At 35.4% G+C, this 23,310-nt stretch overlaps 1 protein-coding gene across 1 annotated transcript in view; it reads left to right on the top strand.

The window, feature by feature from the left end:
- Positions 1 to 23,310, top strand: part of DSCAML1 (DS cell adhesion molecule like 1) — a 1,743,400-nt gene that overhangs the window by 1,269,840 nt on the left and 450,250 nt on the right. The window contains exon 14 of the mRNA XM_044080956.1: positions 2,839 to 2,978. Coding sequence (XP_043936891.1) covers positions 2,839 to 2,978 — 140 coding nt within the window. The remainder of the gene's footprint in view (positions 1 to 2,838; positions 2,979 to 23,310) is intronic.

Below are 23,310 nucleotides of genomic sequence, written 5' to 3'. Positions count from 1 at the left end.
AAGTGGCACATTAGCATTACAGTTAGTGTTGCTACTACACATGCTTGATTTTTCAGAGTGGTTCTTGGGTGCAGTACCTTCTCTACAGAGTCTGCTTGGCCTCCCTGTGTCCCTATGGGTTTTGATTCAGTGCTCTTGTTTCTTCCCACATCCATTGAATGGACACATTTCCATATTCTTCATGAATGGATATACAAAATTGTATTCTAGCTGACCTCTAAATTGTAGTTTTGCTTGATGTGTATGTATCAGTGAGTAAGTGAGTGAGTAAGTATATGTGCGTGTTTGTTGATGGTGTGTGTGTGTGTGTGTGTGTGTGTGTGTGTGTGTGTGTGTGTGTGTGTGTGTGTGTGTGTGTGTGCACGTGTACAAACATGCACAACCACATGCATTCTGCAGAGAGTTGGCATCCTTATCAAAATTATTTTCACTGACTTTTGCCCATTGAGTCCCAGTAAATTTCCCCATTACACTGAACTGGATGAAATATTTTATCAGAAAAAAAGAGTAAATAAATATATTAAATTCATGTTGCATACAAATTGAGTAATGGAGCTTAATATGTGTGCAGTGCAAAGACTGTGAGGGACCATAATGACTGAAGCATTTGCATATCTAAAGTGAATAACAAGTAAAAGAATATTAGGTTTTAAAATACAAGACATACAGAAATAATGACATAATATAAAGAATGTAAGGAAGGCTTAGAGGCTACTTTAATAAGTCATGTGAAGTATTTGTTTATTTTATATATATTTATGCATTTGTTGTAAAGGGTAGAGCACCTAATGGATTATTGTCAGGCTCAGCCCAAGGTTTACAGCTCAATAAAAAGGATACAAGGTGTTGCAAGAAGGTGGTTAAACAGTAGTCTGAGTGCATTACTGTTTTTTAATATAAAGATACAAAAGTAGTTGTAAGACTCATCAGTCCAAGATTGGCAGTTTGTTTCTAAACTTCTTACAGCAGCAGTACATAGACTAGTGACAGCATTTGTACTGCATAATGAAGTTTGTGCACTAAACACTCTAGTAAAGAAATACTATTTTTGTATTACATAATGAATGTTCTACAAAATTATGAAAAAATAGTAAAGGTAAATATGTCTAAGATAATATTTTCTGAAGGCAGAAAAAGGCTGATGCCAGGAAGAGCTTCCCTTCAGAGTTAGCATGCATTTTTACTATACTGTAATTTGTTAAACGCGTTAGAACACTGATCGCACCATACAAGTTTCAGGCTCATCTCAAGCAAACAACAAAAATTAAGAAATAAGTTAATATTTTGCAAAACAATCAAATAAATGAAGGTTGTAGCAATGCAGTTAAATGGGTGAAAAACACTATTCCAAAACAATTGCAATTAGGCCAGTATCAGACAGTTATGTCATAAATGACCACATGTAGAAAATATAACATATGCTTTATGACTGTAAGCCTGTTTAATAGTGCAAGCTGAGATGAGAATGCTGAGATAAGAAAAATAGTTGAAAACATAATGGAGAAGATGTAGGAATGACAGAGGGAGGAATAAAGAATAGATGGGAGGGAGTGAAAGTAATAAGAAATACTAAGATGATGACAGGCAGTAAGAGATTTTCTTCTGCATCTATGCATCAGTGAGTAGATTACAATTAGCATGGGAGTTATCAAATGGAGAGTTTAGTAATGAATTAGCTGTATGATTCAGTTATGTAGAAACAAATACATGGAACTTTTTTAGATGAAATCTAAATTTTATGTAAGAATTGAGTTATTTCTATTTAGTAGGGTGGAATTTCCAAATTTGAGGAGCAGGGCTGGAAAAATTGAGATCTGTACAGTGAAAGTTAAATTAAAGAATTTTTAAGGAGGGAATGGTCTTATCTTGTAGCCTTAGGAGCACCGGAAGAGATGGCCGACAAAGGCTGGAAATTATTTTTGACTGAGTAGTTTGTAAATTAGGAAGCCTAGCAGAAAACAAAATTGAAGTATATGTGAGAGACGTAAGGCAGGCCATATCCCCTTGGATGGCCAAGTAGTATTAACAGTGAAAGAAACCCACATGTTGGGACTTTAGCAGAACATATGTAGGTAGTAAGGGTTGACAAGCCCCACCACCCCTACTATGACGGAGACACAGTTTGCTTTCTATCTCTTATGCTGCTGCCTTGCATCTCTGAACAAATCTGAAACCTCTGAGGGCAGCCAGTGAGGGAAATTGATGTAGTATGCAGTGAGAAATTTCCCAGTGGAGAACAGATAACTGCAATTGATACATCAAGGACCCATTTCTGAGACTAAGTACCACCTCCAACACAGCTTAGAAATTCTTTGTAAATGGATGGACATGATCTGCCTTTCAACTGCAGTGGAGATGAAATGAATGCTCTATGGGTAATATTCACGTAGAGCAAGCAGTATAGGTAACCAGGACTCTTTTCTGCTGGCTGTACGGTGTTGTGTGAGGTATATGGTCCTAGCACAAAAGGTAGGCTGAAGAAATGTTTTGAGTATTGAAAGTACTATTACTAAGATTGTAAGGACTGTGTTGTATGAATTTTAAACAGTCTGTATTTAGCAACGTCTACAAAGCCCACTCTTTAATGTAAAGTGGTGACTTGCTTTTGAAATAGTGTGTACTGTGATCTGTGTTCACTTCTGTACAGAAAAGGTAGCACAAGAGTAGAACTTAGCCAATTAACCCAGTGCTTAGTAGGAAATCTGTTTAGACTCCTGTGGGTTAATACTCTAACAGGCACATGCTTATACTGTGCTCTTACTGTTAATAGATTTGAAGCATGGACTGAGAGTGGTGTTTGAACTTGAAAATAATATATTTATTTTTCAATGTATTCAGTTCCAGGTCCTCCAGCAGGCATCAAAGCTGTTCCATCTTCAGCAAGCAGCGTGGTTGTTTCCTGGCTTCCACCCAACAAGCCTAATGGCATCATCAGAAAATATACCATCTTTTGTGCTAGCCCAGGATCTGGGCATCCTGTAAGTATGACTCCAGAGGATGACATAAATCCAACTGTAAAAATGAGCAGTCATTGTATATTTTCACCATTTTTTACTACCTCCCCAAGTTAGATCTCTAGAGATCTATTCCTTCTTGTCTATGGTTTCTGTTCTTAATTGAAGAAAATATAATTTCTCACACAGGCTGAGAATTTTCTGTATTCTTTACGGTTCCTGAGTTATGTTAGTGCCATGTCTTCAAATTGCAGTTCGGTTTTAGATTTTATATGAACCATGATAGCTTCTAAAATATAGAGTGAAGATAATAAAATTAATTTCCATTTGATGTTTCAGTATTGTCCTGTTGCACATCTCAGATGGATATAAATGCCCTCATTTAAAAGTGACTGTTGGGGGACTTTAAAGAATGCATCCAAATCTAAGCTCTTTAATAATGTCACAACATATTAAATAAATAAATAAAGTAAAACAGTCAGGGAAGTGGAAAGCTAAAACAGTGTGCTTTCTTTTATTAAATGTATTCAATTCACATAAACATTTTCTATTTCTTATTAAGTGATTTTGTCCAAGCGATTTTTTTGTTGTGTACTAGTTGAAGGAAGTGAAGAGTTTCTCCCTCTCGGTCCACACCAGGGAAGAGGTGGTTGACTCCATTGAGTCTGCCTGCTTGAGAGTAAGTAATAGGAAAGTAGATGACACCGAGGGGATTAAGCTTAATCAGTATGTGGGGATTCATAGAGTTACTCTGAGAATTTGTACAATGTAATCTGTTCAAAAGATTTAAAGTTGATTGGCAAATATAAATTAAAGGGGACACAGTGAATTGTGACTTTTATTGAGTATGATTTTACCTCACTTCTCAAGTTAATCAGTCATCACCCAGAAAGGCATGAACTGCTCCTTTTAGTGTGCTGATACCCATGGCAAGGAAATTAGCTAGGGTGCTGGTGCCTGTGTAAAGAAAAGATGCTCACATGCCATCTGTTTTTGCTAAAGGACTGTACTTCTCTCACAGTCACAATGTTTGACATGAAATTCTGAAAGAAAATTTTGGTTGAATAAAGAATATAGTAATGCTGTCCCTTTAAACATCTGTTGAGATGCACAGGAAGATAGCAGGGCTGACTGCTGTGTGTGGCATTCATTCAGATATGTAATGCCAATATCCATGACCACTGCCAATTTTCCTATCACTGCATCCATATCAAGGGAGGTTTACAAGCAATTTTCCTTGTTGTCCTGGGTTATTAGTACAAGGAAGCAATAAAGGAAAATAAGAACCAGTCCGACCCTTCTTTCCTTTAACAAGAAAAGAGGGCGGGGGGGGGGGGTTCAAATTACTGCTTATGAAAAGCACTCTACTTAAATTCATTTCAATATCTGAGCCTTCAGTTTCCACGGCAACATAATCTTTTCATCAAAGCAACTAGTAAAACTGCTGGGACCTGATATTGTTTTCTTGGCGACTTGTCAAAACTGTCATTTGGTAAGGACAGTAGAAAAAAATAACAGAAGTATTTTGTGGTACATTTTTTTCTCTGACACTTCTCTTTGAATACTTTTAAAACTCAAAACCTAAAGGTGATAATTAATGTGGCTCCAACCAGATGACCACACAGAAAGAAGTTTCTGTCAGCATCAACATATTTCTTAGAAAAAAATATTGTTTTTCATATGCTTTATTTACTGTTGTTTTGATACTTTCATACTTGTTTTCTTTCAGGGGGCTTCAGACCATGTTCAAATTTTATTATTATTATTATTATTATTATTATTATTATGACTGTCTGTGCTAACCTTCACTAAGCATACTTATCATATTCAAGAGTCACACTCCCTTATGTATGTTAGAGTATGGTTTAACTCCTTTATCCCCCACCCCTTCACCTACCCTCTCAAGAACTGAGTCATCGAAGTCTTCGTTCCCCTTTGAGGAGAGCAGCTTATTTACAAAGACATTAATGTAGAAAATCAAATATGAAAACCAGAATACCTGTTTCTGTGCAGACACACCATTGCATTTAACTGAAGCAGGATGACACACATCATGAGAAAGAAAAACTTATGTTGTGACATACAGGAATGCAGCTCTGTTTTATCTTTAGAGAGCTCGTCACATTTCATGAGGACGTGTAAAAAATAACCATTCATAGGTATTTTTCAATTCCTATTTTAGTTTTGCATGGAATAGGTAGAAGTTATAAATGCCCACTCTGAGTAGCACCAATCATATACTCATATTATGTTGATGAGAAAAAAAAGGGCAAAATTGTGCAGCATTCAAGGTAAGGGATTCCAGAAACTATTTATCATATCCATCTATTGTAGTATAATTTCATCAAGAAGGGCAAAGGACTAATCTGCTCTTGCTCTTAACTTGTACCTCCCTTGGTTAATTCAGATCTTTGGATTGTGGTTCATTTATGTTTGATGCAGTATAGAGCAGATATCTTTGTAGGAGCCAGCTGATGTTTGGATTTTGGAATCCATATAGCAAAAAAAGTAATTTTCAGGCTAATGGGTCTGCAGTTTCTGGGGTCATTAATGGGTCCACCTGTGTGAAGTGCCATCACAACAGCTATGTGCTGGACTTCAGGGGGAAAAAACAGTAGCTAACCTCAGTTTGAATAGCTGTAAGTGTGGGCTGGCTGGGGCTTATTTTGCACTATTTATTAGCCATCTAGGTATGTTATCAGGCCCCTATTGATGATATGTTTTTGTTTTAGAGAGTACCTTTAGCAAGTTTAATTTAGTTATGATAGATGGTTTGAAATACTTTGGGATATGTGGGCTTTATACAGTTGTTTTGGGGTGAAATTTGCACAGAAGGTGTTTGCTAGTATGATGGCTAGATCTACTGCATCCAGGCAGGTAGTGACATTTTGTATAAGTTCTCAGCTTTGCTGGATATTATTCCTCAATTTACTGACACAGCTAAACACATCTGTATCTGGCACATGTCATGCCCAGTGCTGATCCCTGAAACAGCACTCTACTTCCTCTGCTTTTTCAATAAGAAAAATGCCCCAAAAAAGTTTTGGTTTTCACTGTAGAAACTGGCTTTCCACAGCAGTGATATCCATGCCCCCCTCAGTTGTTCAGGTGAAGAGCAAAAATAAGTTCTTCCGCTTTTACTACACAAAGTCAACTTACAACAGATCCGGTCTTCTCTTAGCTCAGGTCTTAATTGAAGAGCAAACAAAACAAATAGAGATTTAGAAATTCTGCCAGCATTTTGGTATAATGCAGGAACTGTCAATTGTGCTCCCTAGTACTTTGCACCCAGGCCAACTGCCCCTTTCACACCACCCTTTCTACACTAATTTAGCTTAATTTCTAATTGTCTTTAGCTTCTGATGCTAGTCTAAGTTCATGGGATGCCTTTGTTTTCCTGATAGTGTTTTTAGTTCCTTCATTACCTTTTTAATGTTAACCTCAATAAGAAGTTTTTTAAAATTGTATTTCTTATTTATACATGTGCATCCCCAGGCTGGTTTACTTTTAAACTTCCCATTTGTTTTGGATCTGGTAGGAACTGCTAGGACATGGCATTTATCTAGGTGTGCACAGAATTTGTTTGTGTAACTTCTTGCTGTGGCATTGTCTTGGGTAATACAGTTAAACTTTAATTTAGAGACCTCATCACATAATTGTAGAAGGTTTGTACATTTGAAATCTCTGAACTTTGTGATACTTGGATCTGTTTGGAGGTTTGAAGGAAAATGTTACCAGTTTGTGATAGGATTTAACTACAGAAGGGACTACCATGGGATACCAAGTTGGTAAGGACTAGGTCAAGAACATTTTATCCTCTAGCAGGTTCTTTGACAATTTGGTCCAGAGAATTTTTGTTTGGGAATTTGAGGAATTGTTGGGCATGACTTGCAGTTTATCATCAAGGAGTTACAAGTGTCCAAGGATAATGGAATTTCTGTTGATTTGAATTTCACACAGTTTGTTTAGAAACCTAACGTTCCTCTGGAAGCATAGAAGGGTCTTTTAATACTCTGTGTTCTGTTAGTTGGTCCAGTTTGGTGTGACTTGGATCTCAGTCTTTGGGTCTCCATTGATTTGCCTAGAAATGATGCGTTCCTTAACAAAATTGGATACTCAACCACAGTTACCACTGGACCAAAAGGTGTGATAGGGGCAAAACCATGGTATGGAAGGACTGCTTTCTGTATTTTTAAATAAAGTTTCTGTAATAAATTCCACACATATGTACTCCAAATATAGCAGGTTCTCAAGATCAGGCAGTTTATTATTTAGACTCCTGGCATTAAGCAGAACCACCTTGATGTGGTCTGGTGCCTGATTTCTTTCTTTTATTAGATTGGGAAATGCATCATCTGGACCTTTTGTTTTATTCTGTCAGAGTCATACATTGAATGTTCCATTGACACAGATGTTGTGTTTTGTTTATATGTTATGGGACTTGTTTTACTCCTTTTTCACTTTCCTGTAAGTCTGCAGAACTTCAGAGTTAGTATATTTTGAGATTAGGATGAGGTGATGAGTCCTCACATTGGGAGGTTCAAAAAACACTTATTTTATACTGTTTAACAATATTATGTTGCCAACTGTTTGCAAGTACAATTTTATTATGAATAAATGTTTTAGTTAAGATATTTCATGTCATAATTTAGTGATATATGATTATTTATAGTAAATCTTAAAAAAATATAGAAAATAAAATCTTGTCAGAAGCATACCATACAACAGGCAAGAACTGATAACCCTTTACAACAATGTATCAGTAAATTCATAACCTAAAAATTAAAGTACATTAGAATATATATTATTTCACAAAAAAAAAGAATAAATAACATAGTCATGAAAGCATCCTTTGCAAACACATGTACAAGTGAAACGGCAGACTGATGCTAGAGCCAGAACAAAAAGTTATTCCTATAAGTAAAATAGCTTCCAAAATCCAACGCTTCAAAAACCAAAAAGAACAGCACGAACCAACTTTCCAATAGCCACACTCGGACAAATAGACTTAGCACTTTCATTCACTTTATGAACGTGAACTTCATCAGAAAAAACATTTATAGACCCACTCCTTCCTTTTATAATAAATTAAATTAAATAACAGGAAATGATGTAATACACAAGTCATAAAATGACATGTTATAATCTAAATGAAATTAAAATTATAATAATGAATCCTACTTAATGTCATGTAATTCAACATAAGTACTTTAACTATACATTAAAAAACATTTCAAGTTAATAACTTCATTTAAGCCAGGTAATATATCCACCCCAAATAGGAGCTGCCAAAATGCCTCTTTGCATTCCAATATGTTATTTAAATCCCCAGCTAATAAAGCTTTATCAACACTATCTAAAACAAAAAAACTCTAACTTTTTGAATGTAGAACAAGAAACTGCATGTCTAGATAGTGAATTAGTCTTATCTTTTTTCTTTATAGCTAAGGTATGCTCGTATATCTTACGTTTTAAACTTTACTTAGTTTTCCCTATGTAATAATTTTTACATGTGGTACAAGTAGCTAAATAAACCACACACTCAGTGTTGCAGTTGTAATACTTTTTTTGCCCAAAAAGTGTGTCTCAAATGTTCCACAATAACAAAGGATGAGTTGCTAATGAATCTACATTGTTTGCAATTCGTACAACAAAAAGTTCCTTTCTTATTGGAGCAAACACGGGCGTTGTTGCTGTCCTTGTCTTTAGTTGATTCCAACATAAACTTAATGTTGGTAATATAATATGTAGATTCATTAGTACCACATGTAAAAATTATTACATAGGGAAAACTAAGAGAAGTTTAAAACGTAGGGTATACGAGCATACCTTAGCTATAAAGAAAAAAGATAAGACTAATTCACTATCTAGACATGCACTTTCTTGTTCTACATTCAAAAAGTTTGAGTTTTTTGTTTTAGATAGTGTTGATAAAGCTTTATTAGCTGGGGATTTAAATAACATATTGGAATGCAAAGAGGCATTTTGGCAGCTCCTATTTGGGGCGGATATATTACCTGGCTTAAATTAAGTTATTAACTTGAAATGTTTTTTAATGTATAGTTAAAGTACTTATGTTGAATTACATGACATTAAGTAGGATTCATTATTATCATTTTATTTTGATTTAGATTATAACATGTCATTTTATGATTTGTGTATTACATCATTTCCTGTTATTTAATTTAATTTATTATAAAAGGAAGGGGTGGGTCTATGAATGTTTTTTCTGATGAAGTTCACGTTAATAAAGTGAATGAAAGCTCTAAGTCTATTTGTCCGAGTGTGGCTATTGGAAAGTTGGTTCGTGCTGGTGTTCTTTTTGGTTTTTGAAGCGTTTGATTTTTCAAGTTTTGTTTTGTTTGTCAGTGTTGCCTAGTGCGGAACAACAACTTATGGCCTCGGAGATTTCTTCACAAGATGTCTTGTTAATCTATCAACCTACCTGGTAGTTGAAAGTGGTGGTGATGTTTCACCTTCACCAAATTTCAAACAAGAATTATTGGATGCTATCACGAAGATAGTAAAAGACTGCCTACAGTGTCAGGTACATCCACAGTACAAAAAATCAGAGGCGGGCACTTTAAGTACAAGAAATGATGATGTTTTACGTCAGGACTCCAACTGCAGAAGTGGCGAGATTCTCATGAACCGAAATGGTGAGGAGAGTGAGCGACAGTGTTCTGTAGAAGGCAGTGTTTGGACTTATGTTTGTAAAGAAAAAGGAAATCCATTTAGTACTATGGTTGAAGTGGCTGCGAACGACACAGTAAGTAAGCAGTCAAATGATATCATTACATGTAAGAAAAGTATTTTTGAAATGGAGAGACTGGTAATGAAACATGTGACTTTGAGTTTGGAAGTACAGTACTTGAATGAATGCATTTTGCAAAAAATAGTACCGCAAGGGCTAAGGACAGCCAAATTCCCTAACTGTGTGACACTAGGAGATGGTTTAAGTAGAACTGTGATAAACTTGTATAATGAGACTAGGCTCTCTATGATGCGTATTTTGGTGGAACATCATGAGAAAGAAATCACTAAGATTAGAAATAACATCAAAATCTTAGATGATTGTATCAAGAGTTACAATTGTTTCAAAAACTTTACTGAATTGTATAATGGTGTTGAAGCAAAGGCGGATAGGCACAGGGCAACAATAATCTTGAGGAAGCAGTCCAAGCTGAGAAGGGACATTACTGCCTATAAATCTAATCAGGCATACATGTTTCTGACGAAATAAGAGAGATCTCAATTGGTCACAACAGACAACATGAAAGAGAAAGAATGTGAGAGCAATAACATTTTAAATTCACTGTCCTGAAACAAGTCAGGCCAGATGATCGGGGTGGCCCTTGGCAAACCCAATTGGAGATGGAGGAATTGTACTGGCAGATTCGTACAGCATCTTATATTCATCCAGGACTTAATGACCATGTTTCGATTGGGTGTTTACTTAAATATTTAGCCCTTAAACGATAAACCCCCTTCCTTTCCTGGTTGTTTGACTGAGTAAACTTTTTTTGGTTTACGGGTATTGGGTTGGGTGGATGAGTTGTATAAGTGTATTCTGTGACAGTTGTTATTGTAAGTCCATTTTTAGTTGACTTTCGTATGTGCCATTTTTCATATGCACTATCATACATAGTTATTATAGTGTGCACTTGTGCACACTGTAAGCATGAAAATGCTATAAAGTTTTTAATGTCATTTGGTCACATTTACACGACACACTGTCCTATTAAGGTTGTATAAAGTTTAATATTGATTTTCAACTATTACTGGGTACATTCATCATTATTATTTTAAGTAATAATATTTATATTTAATATGAGAATGTAATACCATGTGGTTTAAATGTCAACATTTCCTTATACAGTTGTAGGGTTTGATGAGTATATTATTCATTGAAGTATTTGTATGTATTTTTTTACTGCAATTTTAAAGTTGAGAACTTTTTTTGATGAAAGTTTATGTGGTCTTTATGCTAATGTTTTTTATGTCTCTGCCTTTTGGTTTTGTTTTACCTTTGTTTTGGCTCGTTTTTTATATATTAAGCTTACCTATTAAGCATATTAAGGTGTTTTTTATTAATAAGTTTATTGGTAATGATTGACAGAGCATGTATTTAAACCTGTGTTACATTGTTTTTATGTTTTAGTTTTCTGAAGAAGGAGGGTCCCTGTATCCTCCGAAAGCGTGTAGCTAAAGTTGGAAAGTTTTTTGGATTAAAGCCTTGAAGTCTTGAAACTGGTGCGCATTCCAGCTCTTTTTGGTGGTTTTTATCTGGTTTTAATTTTTTCTGAGTTTGCGTTGGTTAGAGCAATAACAAAATTGTTCAAGTGGTGAAAACAGTGAATAAGGACAGTTTGTCAGGGAGTATGAGGGACAAAGAGGCATTTCCAGTTGTAGATATGGCTTGTACACCTATTGACCAAAGAAACAATTCAAATGAGGCTGGAACTAGTTATGCTGAAATAGCTATTTCATCAGGTGAGCAAAATAATGTCCCTTTTCAGAAGGTTGTGCCATCCAACAAACGGACTACCAAGTGGTACAATTCCACTCAGCAAAAGGGGAAGGGGAAAGGGAAGAACAAACGAAGGTGGTAATTACGGCCACTACAAGTACTGTTCATGTTGACATTTTAAATCTGTCTGACACACCCCTTCCTTCTAAAGCAGAAAATGTGTTAAGGAAAGGTTTTTCTTTCATTCCAACTTGTGGAATGAATATGGGTAAATTACTTGTGGATTTTAGATTGTTTTTAAGAAAACTCAATCTCAGATATATAATGCAGGATGTTGGTTTAAATGGGCGAACACACACACAAACACCTTGTAAACCAAGTACATTTAATCCGCCTTTAATCAACACCTTGCAGGTGTTTCAGAACATTTGTGAAAGTGAGTTCAGAAGAATACAATGTCTTAATGTAGAAAATAATTTATCTGAAGAAGAAATGTTGGCTTTAAAAACATTGACCAAAAATCCTGCTATTAGAACTATGAAGGTAGACAAAGGGGGTAAGATAGTAATCATGAACAACAAAGATTACGTGGAGTCTATAGATTCTATGTTAGAGGATCAAAGTATACACAACAAGGTCAATTTTGAGCAAGTAGGACGAAGTTTTAAGAGATTGGATACATTTTTGTCTGATATGTTTTGTCAGGGAGAGATAGACAACAGGAAATATAACTTTTACTTGTAGAACTTCCAAAAATAGCAACATTTTTTGGTATCCCAAAAATACAAAACAATGATAAACATCCACCATTTAGACCTATCATTTCAGCTAAGCAATCAAAGACTGAAAACATTTCTATATGGTTGGATAGTATTCTAAACCCAGTAGTTCAGAAGTCAGAACATTATCTCAGAGATTCCTGGCATTTGCTTGAAATTCTGAGAGACTATGAAACATGTAATAAAGCCATATATTTTGGAACATTGGATGTAAGGAGTTTATACACTTCTATAAATCAGGAAAAAGGTCTTGAATACATGAGGGAATATTTAACTGGAAACACGGATTTCTCAGGTGAGAAAATTAACACCATTTGCAGTTTAATGCAGTTAGTGTTGGATAACAACTATTTTAGATCTGAACACAAAAAATGGAGGAGGGAGCAGTTGCCAAACAGAGCACAGCCCGAAAATTCAAAAAGTTCAGAGCACACCCAAGATATAAAGGTAGCACGATTAGTTTATTCAGTATGCGCTTTCGGTAGAGTAGCTTACCCCACCTTCCTCAGACTACAATAACATCAGTATAGAAACACTTCTACTTAAATGTTGTAACCATTTCAATTATCCAATTACACACAATTGCTAATAAAATCAATTAAATACAAAGCATACACGGATTTAAAAACCTTTTTTAAAAACCACATTAAAACAATCATAATCATTTATTCCAAATGCATATGACTTAAAACACAAACCATAAATCATGAAACATAAAATTAAGGACACACAGCAGCATTAAGCCTTTGGAAATAACTGTCTCCAATATGTATGAACACGTTTCAATTACTATTTTATATATATTATATTGTATATTTACTATTTCCTAGCTATAACTAACTAAAAAATGCTTAAACAAAATTTTATGCATAATTTTGTGCTTATGATGCATTCATAAATATATGAATTTATAAATTAATCAATTGCATTGCTAGTTAACAGAAGGATAGTTTTAATCTTCATACCTGGCCTTAACTTATGCGTCACTTACTGTAATAATTCACCATCCCACTAATGATACTAATATGACGATGCTAATTTGACTCATGTTCAAAAAGGCCCCCTAAAAGTATGTCGATATATGTTAAATTAGAAAAGTAATATTAATTCTCAGCCACAAAATAATTAACTACAAAATTGAATAAATATTAACCTTCTATACACATATCGACATAAAATATAAGATAAGACAGGACATCTGTTACCCTGAAAATAATCCAATTATCTTACCTCCTAAGGGCTTTCAATTTAAGTATACTCTTGATGGACACCAATTCATTTAAACCTGGAAGAATATATGCTGATTTTTATAGTCCAACATGTCTCTGTCAATTTTGCGTTTTTTATTGGCCAAAATTTTTAAAACTGATGCTTCAATACTTGAAAAAATTCTAAGATAATCGAAACGATATCTAGGGAAGTCTGCATGTTGTTGTAAAAACTTTTCTAGCTTAATAAGTTCATCTTGTAAGCTATTAATTTCCATGCCATAAGTATTTATCAGGACTTCCATGAACTCAATTCCCTGTCTATCAAACAGGGCTAAGAGTTCTTTATGGAAGGCAGAGTTCCCAATTAGTCCAGCCGGGTAGCGCCACTGGCGCAACCACTTCAGAACAATTCCTTTATCAATGCATTCGCGGAGGTAAGAAACCTCCAGTTGTAATTTTCTGCACCTGAATAGTTTAATGTCAAAGGTATTCAAATGATCTGGAAAGGAACTCACCCTTTCATCCTGAACAGTCGCTGCTGAGGCGCTATTATTATTGAATAAATCCTTCTTCGCCAGCATTGCAGCTAAGCTAGGAATTGAAGAACTACGTTGAGGAGATTCCATTGATGCATTATTATCGATAATGCCAATATTTACATTATTCTCAGCCTGGTTTTGACTCACCGCGTTCAGTCTAATACTGTGTTCAACATCTAAACTCGCATTCCCTCTTCCTGTTCCGGTGCTCGTCCGCCCAACAATAGGCGTCGGTGAAGATAGGGAATGCATACGTATGCTGCTGCCATAAGGTTCTTGTATTTTTTGTGAAAGGTTATCTACTTTGGCCATTAGTAGATTAACCAAAATTGTTAAGTCACTCACAGAATTAGATCTCGATGGCCCCGGTGGCTGCTGATTCTCTTCCGGATTTCCGTTAGACCCATTTTGAGAAAACATTGTTGGAGAAGCAGCCTGGTTGTGCTCGTTAGTTTGGTCCGTTCTTCCCATTCCACTCGACATAACAAACTGGCACTGGATACACTAAAACTTAGACTTGAACACAAAAAATGGAGGAGGGAGCAGTTGCCAAACAGAGCACAGCCCGAAAATTCAAAAAGTTCAGAGCACACCCAAGATATAAAGTTAGCACGATTAGTTTATTCAGTATGCGCTTTTGGTAGAGTAGCTTACCCCACCTTCCTCAGACTACAATAACATCAGTATAGAAACACTTCTACTTAAATGTTGTAACCATTTCAATTATCCAATTACACGCAATTACTAATAAAATCAATTAAATACAAAGCATACACGGATTTAAAAACCTTTTTTAAAAACCACATTAAAACAATCATAATCATTTATTCCAAATGCATATGACTTAAAACACAAACCATAAATCATGAAACATAAAATTAAGGACACACAGCAGCATTAAGCCTTTGGAAATAACTTTGTCTCCAATATGTATGAACACGTTTCAATTACTATTTTATATATATTATATTGTATATTTACTATTTCCTAGCTATAACTAACTAAAAAATGCTTAAACAAAATTTTATCCCTCCTCCATTTTTTGTGTTCAACTCTAAGTTTTAGTGTATCCAGAACTATTTTAGATTCAATAAAGTACTGTACAAACAACTCTCAGGTGTAGCCATGGGGGCAAGAGTTGCTCCAGCGTTTGCCAATATAGTCATGGCAAACTGGGAACAAAAATTTCTGAAGTCACATTTTAGTTTTAGCAAGGTGGAATTATATTATAGATACATTGATGACTTGTTTTTTTCTGTGGACGGGTGATTATTCAGAATTTGTTGAATTAGTCACACATTTGAACAACACTACTAATTTTCTATTTAAAATTGGTGGTTTTGGTAAAAACATCAATTTTTTAGATTTGGCTTTAAGTATAGATGATGTTACAAGAAAATTTAAAAACAAAATATTTAGAAAGCTATGCTTTGCAAACCAGTATTTACACAGGGATAGTTTGCACCCCTTTCATATGAAGAAAGAAGTCATCAAGGGTCAGGTTATAAGATAAAGTAGATTAACTTCAGAAGAAGACGTTTTTGCTGAGGAATTATTATTTTTAAGATCTTTGTTCTTAAATAGAGGGTACGATTTAGAATAGTTGAAGAGAATAGAAGGTGAAGTAAAAATCCTAAGAAATGGGGTAGCTAAACCTATTTTACACTCTAGGGACTTAATGGTGGGCCCACCGAACATCTGTAGGATGAGTAGAGGTACAAACACACATGAATTTCAAACAGCATTTCCTTTGCCTATAGTTAGAGAAATGTGGAATATTAAACATATAATTGAAAACAACTGGAGAATCATTCTCGGAAATAAGGAATTGGCTTCTATTTTAGGGGTGACACCAAAATTCACGTTTAAAAGAATTACCACATTAAGTTTATGTTGGAATCAATTAAAGACAAGGACAGCAACAACGCCCGTGTTTGCTCCAATAAGAAAGGAACGTTTTGTTGCACGAATTGCAAACAATGTAGATTCATTAGCAACTCATCCTTTGTTATTGTGGAACATTTGAGACACACTTTTTGGGCAAAAAAGTATTACAACTGCAACACTGAGTGTGTGGTTTATTTAGCTACTTGTACCACATGTAAAAATTATTACATAGGGAAAACTAAGAGAAGTTTAAAACGTAGGATATACGAGCATACTTTAGCTATAAAGAAAAAAGATAAGACTAATTCACTATCTAGACATGCACTTTCTTGTTCTACATTCAAAAAGTTTGAGTTTTTTGTTTTAGATAGTGTTGATAAAGCTTTATTAGCTGGGGATTTAAATAACATATTGGAATGCAAAGAGGCATTTTGGCAGCTTCTACTTGGGGCGGATATATTACCTGACTTAAATGAAGTTATTAACTTGAAATGTTTTTTAATGTATAGTTAAAGTACTTATGTTGAATTACATGACATTAAGTAGGATTCATTATTATCATTTTATTTTGATTTAGATTATAACATGTCATTTTATTATTTGTGTATTACATAATTTCCTATTATTTAATTTAATTTATTATAAAAGGAGGGGGTGGGTCTATGAATGTTTTTTCTGATGAAGTTCACGTTAATAAAGTGAATGAAAGCGCTAAGTCTATTTGTACGAGTGTGGCTATTGGAAAGTTGGTTCATGCTGGTGTTCTTTTTGTTTTTTAAAAATAGCTTCCATATATCTACCGTCATTTAGACTCAGCAGCCATTACCCTAAACAATGTCTTTGTTCCATGATCATCCAGGCAACTGACATTTTTTGACCAATGCTATGTCCAATCCCAAATGATAAAAATACTGCTCCATCAGTCAGTAATGCACCAAGTACCTGTTTCTTCACACAGACGCTCCTTAGTGTTGACTGCTTCTCTTACCCTTACTGCCATATAGGATGCATTTCTAGTATGAGTACGCCTGACATAAACTCCCACTCCCGCAAATTAACTATGCTTTAATTGTTTGTGTCTTTCTGCTTTTCCCAGTTAGGGGTTGCCACAGCAGAACTCCGGTCTGCTAATGATTGACAGTTGATTTTTACATACAGGCTTGCCAGGCCTGACGCACAACTTTCAACAAAGGTACGCCAATTCACGCATGTCTCCACGCAGAAGATGCTCTAGCTGAGAAACGACCCGGACAGCGTCTTACTGTGAGGCGACAACGCTACCGCAGCACCACCACTGTGGGTTCAAATGAACTATGCTTTAATAAAGTATATAAATACAATGCCCCTTTCCCAGACTAACTCTTCTACAATTTAAAAAAAATGGAAGATCATTTTTATACCCATCTCACACTCATGCCACAGCCTAAACAAAAGTACCTATCATATATAAAACCACCCATTCAAACCCAAAGTCTCTCTTAATGTATACATTTTCCAGAAAAAATCAATAATAAAATCTCCAAAAAATCCAGTAAAATGACATAAACCATGACTTCTAATGTTAGAGATAACCAGTTGACTTGGTAAGTGATACACTGTGATACTGTTTCATACCACAGCCTTAGAATAAAAAGCTCTTCTCCAGAAAAAACTAAATATTTAAAATTAGAAATACCATTCTCTTGAATGTGATATAGCAGTGCTTCTCTGCCCCCCCTCCAAACTTCTCAGCTGTTTAGGATTTTATTTAATTCTGAGATCGCACTGCATTGCGGTAAAGGGAAATCTTCCCATTCCGTGCTCTGTAGAGATCCCCATTCAGACCGTTCAAACTTTTAAAAGTTCGATCATATGGTTTCGGCCATATGAAAGTCTTCCCAATCTTTTCTAACCTCATCTGATTGATTCCTACAGTTATTGTGCAATATTTTATATGCCCTACTAATTACCCCTTTCTTATCAGCAGCTTCTGCTCTAGATTCAACTAAAAACTCTATTTTATTATTTTGTAGCGCTTATTTTGCAGTTCATTTTTTGTTTATGAACTAACTAGGTATTTAACATAGTTCAGGAAGTTGACAATATTCAGGAAGTGAACATCACACCCTCCATACTGTGAAGTTTCTTCTTAATTTTATAACTGAATATGTTTACTTGAAGGCTTTTTCCCCTCAGGATCCATCTGAAAATAGGCTGTATCCAGTATGGTTAACTCATTAACACCTTTGAAGTGTGGAATGTTGCACCTCTAGCAACCTTACAATCGAGAACGTTTTCTGAAAAATCAAATTAAAAAGCATAAGCCAAATAAATACAAATATCATGTGAACAGTTGTTGTTGTTGTGCCTTTCGGCTTTTCCCGGTTAGGGGTCACCACAGCAGAACTCTGGTTCGCTAATGATTGGCAGTTGATTTTTATGTACCGAGTTACCAGCCCTGACGCACAACCTTCAACGAAGGTATGCCCATTCATGCATGTCTCCATGCAGAAGATGCTCTTGCTGAGAATCGAACTGGACATCATCTTACTGTGAGGCGACAACGCTACAGCAGCACCACCACTGCGGGTAAATATCATGTGAACAGTAAATGCTATTAAAATTATGGACAGCAATGTTACCAGTAAAAAAGTCCTCTTTACAGTGATGAGTGCATTCAGTCTTTCTATCAGTACTGTAATATGTTATAATTCACAGAAATTCCGAATTACATTTTTCTCTAAAGTATCGTGAATGTTTTATATCTTGAAAATTTCACAACACTGAAATGTTATACCAAACAATTTTTATTCAATCAGACTTAATAGTTCACAAGACAGTAAGAAATTCCTGAGTGCTTATATAGTAAGATATTTAAGTATGAAAACTATGCTTATTTGTGTAATTAACTATGTAAATAACAGCCAATAACTCTAAAGATGTTCAGCTTACAGTGCAAATGTCAGTAACAGTATCATCTGAGGTATCACCTGATATCATGCAATAGTTTGTAAGTCTTTTGGTTAAGGAAGTATTAATATAGTTGTGGAAATAGTGCATGTTTTCATAATTACTAGGAAACAACTAGCAATTTCTTCGGTACACTCTGTTATACATGGGCATTGACAAATTTATTTTTCTGTCTCCCACCATGTCATTTCACAGCATGCCCCCAATAATATGTAGCATTTAGTTATGAAATTATTAAAGTAAATATAAAAATAAGAATACCAAGTTATAAATACTGATTAATATCTTTAATGGAGGACATCTTACATTAATGACTATAGTGTCATTTTGTTATTATACCTTGCCCTTTCTTGTGCTGTTATTAATTGCCAAATCACTTAGTTAAGAAATCCAGCACAAAAGATGTCAATACACCATAAGGAGATATGGGAGTTAAGTGGAATTATACAAAAACGGCACCAAAGGTGTGAATGAGTTAACAAAACATAAGTACAATGTGATTCTGAATCATTTCTTTTTGGGTGTTGGATAACAGTTTATAAAATGGAAAGGCGATACAGAAATTTTTTTTATTAATTGAAAATGGTCACTTTACTGGGTATCACTGTATATGAAACATCAGGTTATCTTTCTGTATTTTCCCATCTGAAAACCAACTCTGAAAATAGTTTTATAAATGCAGTGCTTTGTTCCAAGATTTGCAATACAGAATTCATCGCATGCCTAAGAAGCCTAAGAACATACTGCCATTTATTTTTTTCTGCTATGACTCTCTATTGATATCATTGTTGTTCAGCCAAAATTCAGTACACTCCGCTTTTATGTACTTCCAGCTCCCATGCTTTGTCAGGGCAACACTACAGCATGCTCCCTCACCAAGTGCATCTTTTCTATCTATGCCATACTGAGTGAGAGATAATGCTGGCTACTAGTGGGGCCCATCACAATGTCATTCAGACTGAGTATTTACTTTTGTAAGTCTTACCTTCCCCAGAACATCAGCAGTTATTGACATTCAGGGAGTCTGCTAGTCCCCATCATGCTGTAGTGTGCTAAACTGTACTTTCCCTTGATCTTTACCAGGGAGTGCTACAGGACAAGAGTGTTCCCTGAGCCTTCGCCTTCCCCTGAAGGAAGCAAGCTCGATGTTGGCTAATTAAGCCAATCCCTGGCTAGTCTTCTGGCTTCTCAGGATACTAGCAAGTCCATAGTCAATGTTGGTGTAGGCAAGTACCCTGCCTCTGTGCCAGTGGGCCAGCTGCATTGTCCTTGACCTTGGTTATCAGAATGCCACAAGAGATGCACATAAACAAAACATACAATGTTCACTCTAGCATTTCTTCATTACTTTCATGTTTACATGTTTATTTATCTTAATAACCTGAAAGATCCCCTTTTAATGAGAGGGCCCCTCCAGCAGATATTAAGTATGCATGTGAAAATCACTGGGTTTCAAGTCTAGGCCATGTGCTGTATGTTACAAGAGATGTTACACTGTGCAAAATTGGAAGTTTAGAAGTGATGTGTTTTATTAAATAAAAAACAAAGCTACTAAAACACGTCAGCCTTTTATCCTACATACATAACAGTAAAACTGGTTGATGAGATATAAAAGAAACAGTAAGTTTTGTAAAACAGATGTACAACGTGGCTCAGGAAAGCTGATAATATATAAATTAAATATGGCACACTGACTCAAGTTAACCACTTTTTTTACAATCTATTGGGACCAGTAATTTTACAAATCACATCTGAAGTTCATTGTATCCTTTGTTGTTTAATATAAATTACAGTTCAGAGACATATCCCTTTGCTGCCATTGTTGACTCACAGATTTGTCAGCATTATTTGTGTGTATGTGTCTGTGTGACAGAGAGAGAGTGCTATTTATCGATGGGTATGCAACTACAAAACTACATGACAGATCAACATCAATCATATTTAAATCCTGAAATGAGTAGCAGCATATGCAGGATGTGTACTTTACATGACATTGTAATTTTTGTTCACCTGTCTCCGCAGACTGGCTTACTTCATTTTTGTTTCCCATAAAATAGGTCTCCCACCCCCAACATTAACTTTTTCAGTGCCATCTGTACAGATTAAAGCTAATCACGGTTGCATTGCACTGGCATTCCCCCCGCTGTTCAGCAGGAGCAGCGAGTGCGTTTTAGATATGCTAAAGCTTTGAAACCTAGCATTTCAGATCCAGTGCCATCTGTTCAGAAGAGCAGTTCTTCCAGCATCTCCCGAGAAATCCCAGCTTGTCATACATGTCAGGTTTTTATTTCCATGCACTAAGGGTAGAAAGAGGTCATTTAAATGGATCCTGATTTGAATGACTGGATAACAGTCTCGTTTCACAAAAAGCCTCTTGTTTATTCTTTTATAGAATTAGATCTTTCAAAATATTACCATTTTCAAACCATTTTAAGTAAATATTAAGGAAGGATTTTTAAAAAAAAATGTGACATTATTCATTAGTCAAACAGTAATTATTATTTCAAATCAGTTTTCCTGCAAATTTTTATGGATGATGAATAAGACAGAAAATAAGTGGCATAGACATTTAATGCATTGTAGGTGTTATGTCTGCAGTTGGTCCACCTAGGAACTATAGGTAAAGGATCTGGTGTTGATTTTACTGATTAGTCATACTTCAGTGCCACTGCTGTAGTTTCAAATGGTGTTGCATTGTCAGTGGAAGTACCGCAGTCTCCAGTTGCTAAAGTGCATTCATGCTTTTCTGTCTCCCTTCTAACATTTCATCATTAGGAGTATAAAGGAAAGCTGCCATCCCAACTGCCTTCTGTTACTCGGGTACAAATTTGGCAACTAATCTGGGCTGTCAGTATTGAAGAAAGTATTGCAGTTCATCTGTGCCCCCTTCTGGTTGAAAATGTAAGCATGGTTGCTGCATTGCTGGCTTTGCAGTGGAATAATAATTTAACTTCTCTGTCAGGAATTTACTTCACTGTAAAATAGTTTAGCAGATAATCCTCAACTTATTTGTTAAAAAATTCTGGACAAATTTAAAAATCATAAGACAAAGGTGTAAAAGCAGGGACAAATTTTAAATATTGCTCTAATTTAATTAAGAGCAGAAGAACAGGTTTTTATCAACTTCCAATTTCTGAACAATAAGAAGTATGAAACCGTAATGGCTGGCATTACTGAACAACTGCAATCTTCAATAAACTACTAGAAAATCAAAATTTTTTATAAGGTTCATGGAAAAAATATGAAGCAAAGTCAGGGAGGTTCAGCAAAATCAGGGACAGTTGAAAGGTATGAGCACCACATATGTTAAACTGTGGATGAATTACCCTTTCAACATGCAGAAATGGAAACTTCCTGATTTCTGGGCACAATCTGAGTTTCGCTTTCAGAAGTGTGTGGTAAAGACATGATTACTGGATATAGGCAATCTACTTAGAAATAGAATTTTTTGATCCCCATCAGAATTTATACCAGCAAGGGCAGTAAGATTAACTTTGTCAAATTAAGTGTATAGCAGACTTGACAATGTTGTATAAACTTTGTTAGTAAAGTCTTACTTATTCATTTACTTCACAGCTTGTTTAGACTGTCTGTTGCTGCATAGTCATACAGCAACTGGTGCTGTTCTGGACATCATGAAAGTCACTTTATAAGTGTACCATGCATATTTTAAGTTCCTTTCATTTTTTAACCAAGCCCCCCCACCCATATGAGTTCACCTTTCTGTGAAAAATAATTTCTGTTGTTGGACCTGAACCATCCCATCCATCCTGACATTGTATCATCTTGTTCTTGTACATATCTCCTTTTTAATATGTTTTCCTCTTGGCTTTAGCTGATTTCATGAAGTACCAGGCAGTTTCTGTCATATCCTGTCCTTCAGTTCTTTCCTGGTTGAGACCTATATAAAGCCCCTTCAGTGATTCTGTCTTCATGTGGACTTCAGTAAAGACTAGCACCATGTTTTTAAACACTGTTTTCTTGATGGCTTTCATTTTCTCCAGAAATACAGTGCATGCAGTGCTTTTTTATTAGTTTAGACAGAGCAAATTAAATCATACTCAGTGAAGAAAAGGACTAACGTAAGCAAAATAGAACGATAGTGTAGTGATCTGTGCCCCCTTAGCCACCCCTGTCCCACTTACCTAGACTTAGAAAGGGATTTTACATTGACTACATCATTTCCATTTCTTTCCATCATAGTGTAAGCAACCACAAAAAAGGCATGTCTGTCCTAATTAGTCATGCTGCAGATTTTCTGTCATAATCCATACAGCAGGTAACATCTTCTTGTTTTTCACTGATAGTTTCTCCAAGTATGTTATTTGTTGTTTCCTATCTCTTCTTATTTTTTCCTTATATTAGAGTGGGAATAGGCTAGTTTGCCAGAAACTGTGTGAGCAAATCGCAGTTTTCAGACAGTTCATTAAAAGGGGTCACTTGAAGGAGTAATTTAAAGTGCAATGACCATAGAATTGATTATATTAATAACAGAGGTGTGGGGGATCTTCCACAACAAGG

Source organism: Protopterus annectens, chromosome 8.part0 (genome assembly GCF_019279795.1).
Source record: "Protopterus annectens isolate FY-2018-M chromosome 8.part0, PAN1.0, whole genome shotgun sequence".
NCBI classification, from domain to species: domain Eukaryota; kingdom Metazoa; phylum Chordata; order Ceratodontiformes; family Protopteridae; genus Protopterus; species Protopterus annectens.
Note: the sequence above shows the minus strand (reverse complement) of the source record. Positions and strands in the feature narration are given on the sequence as shown.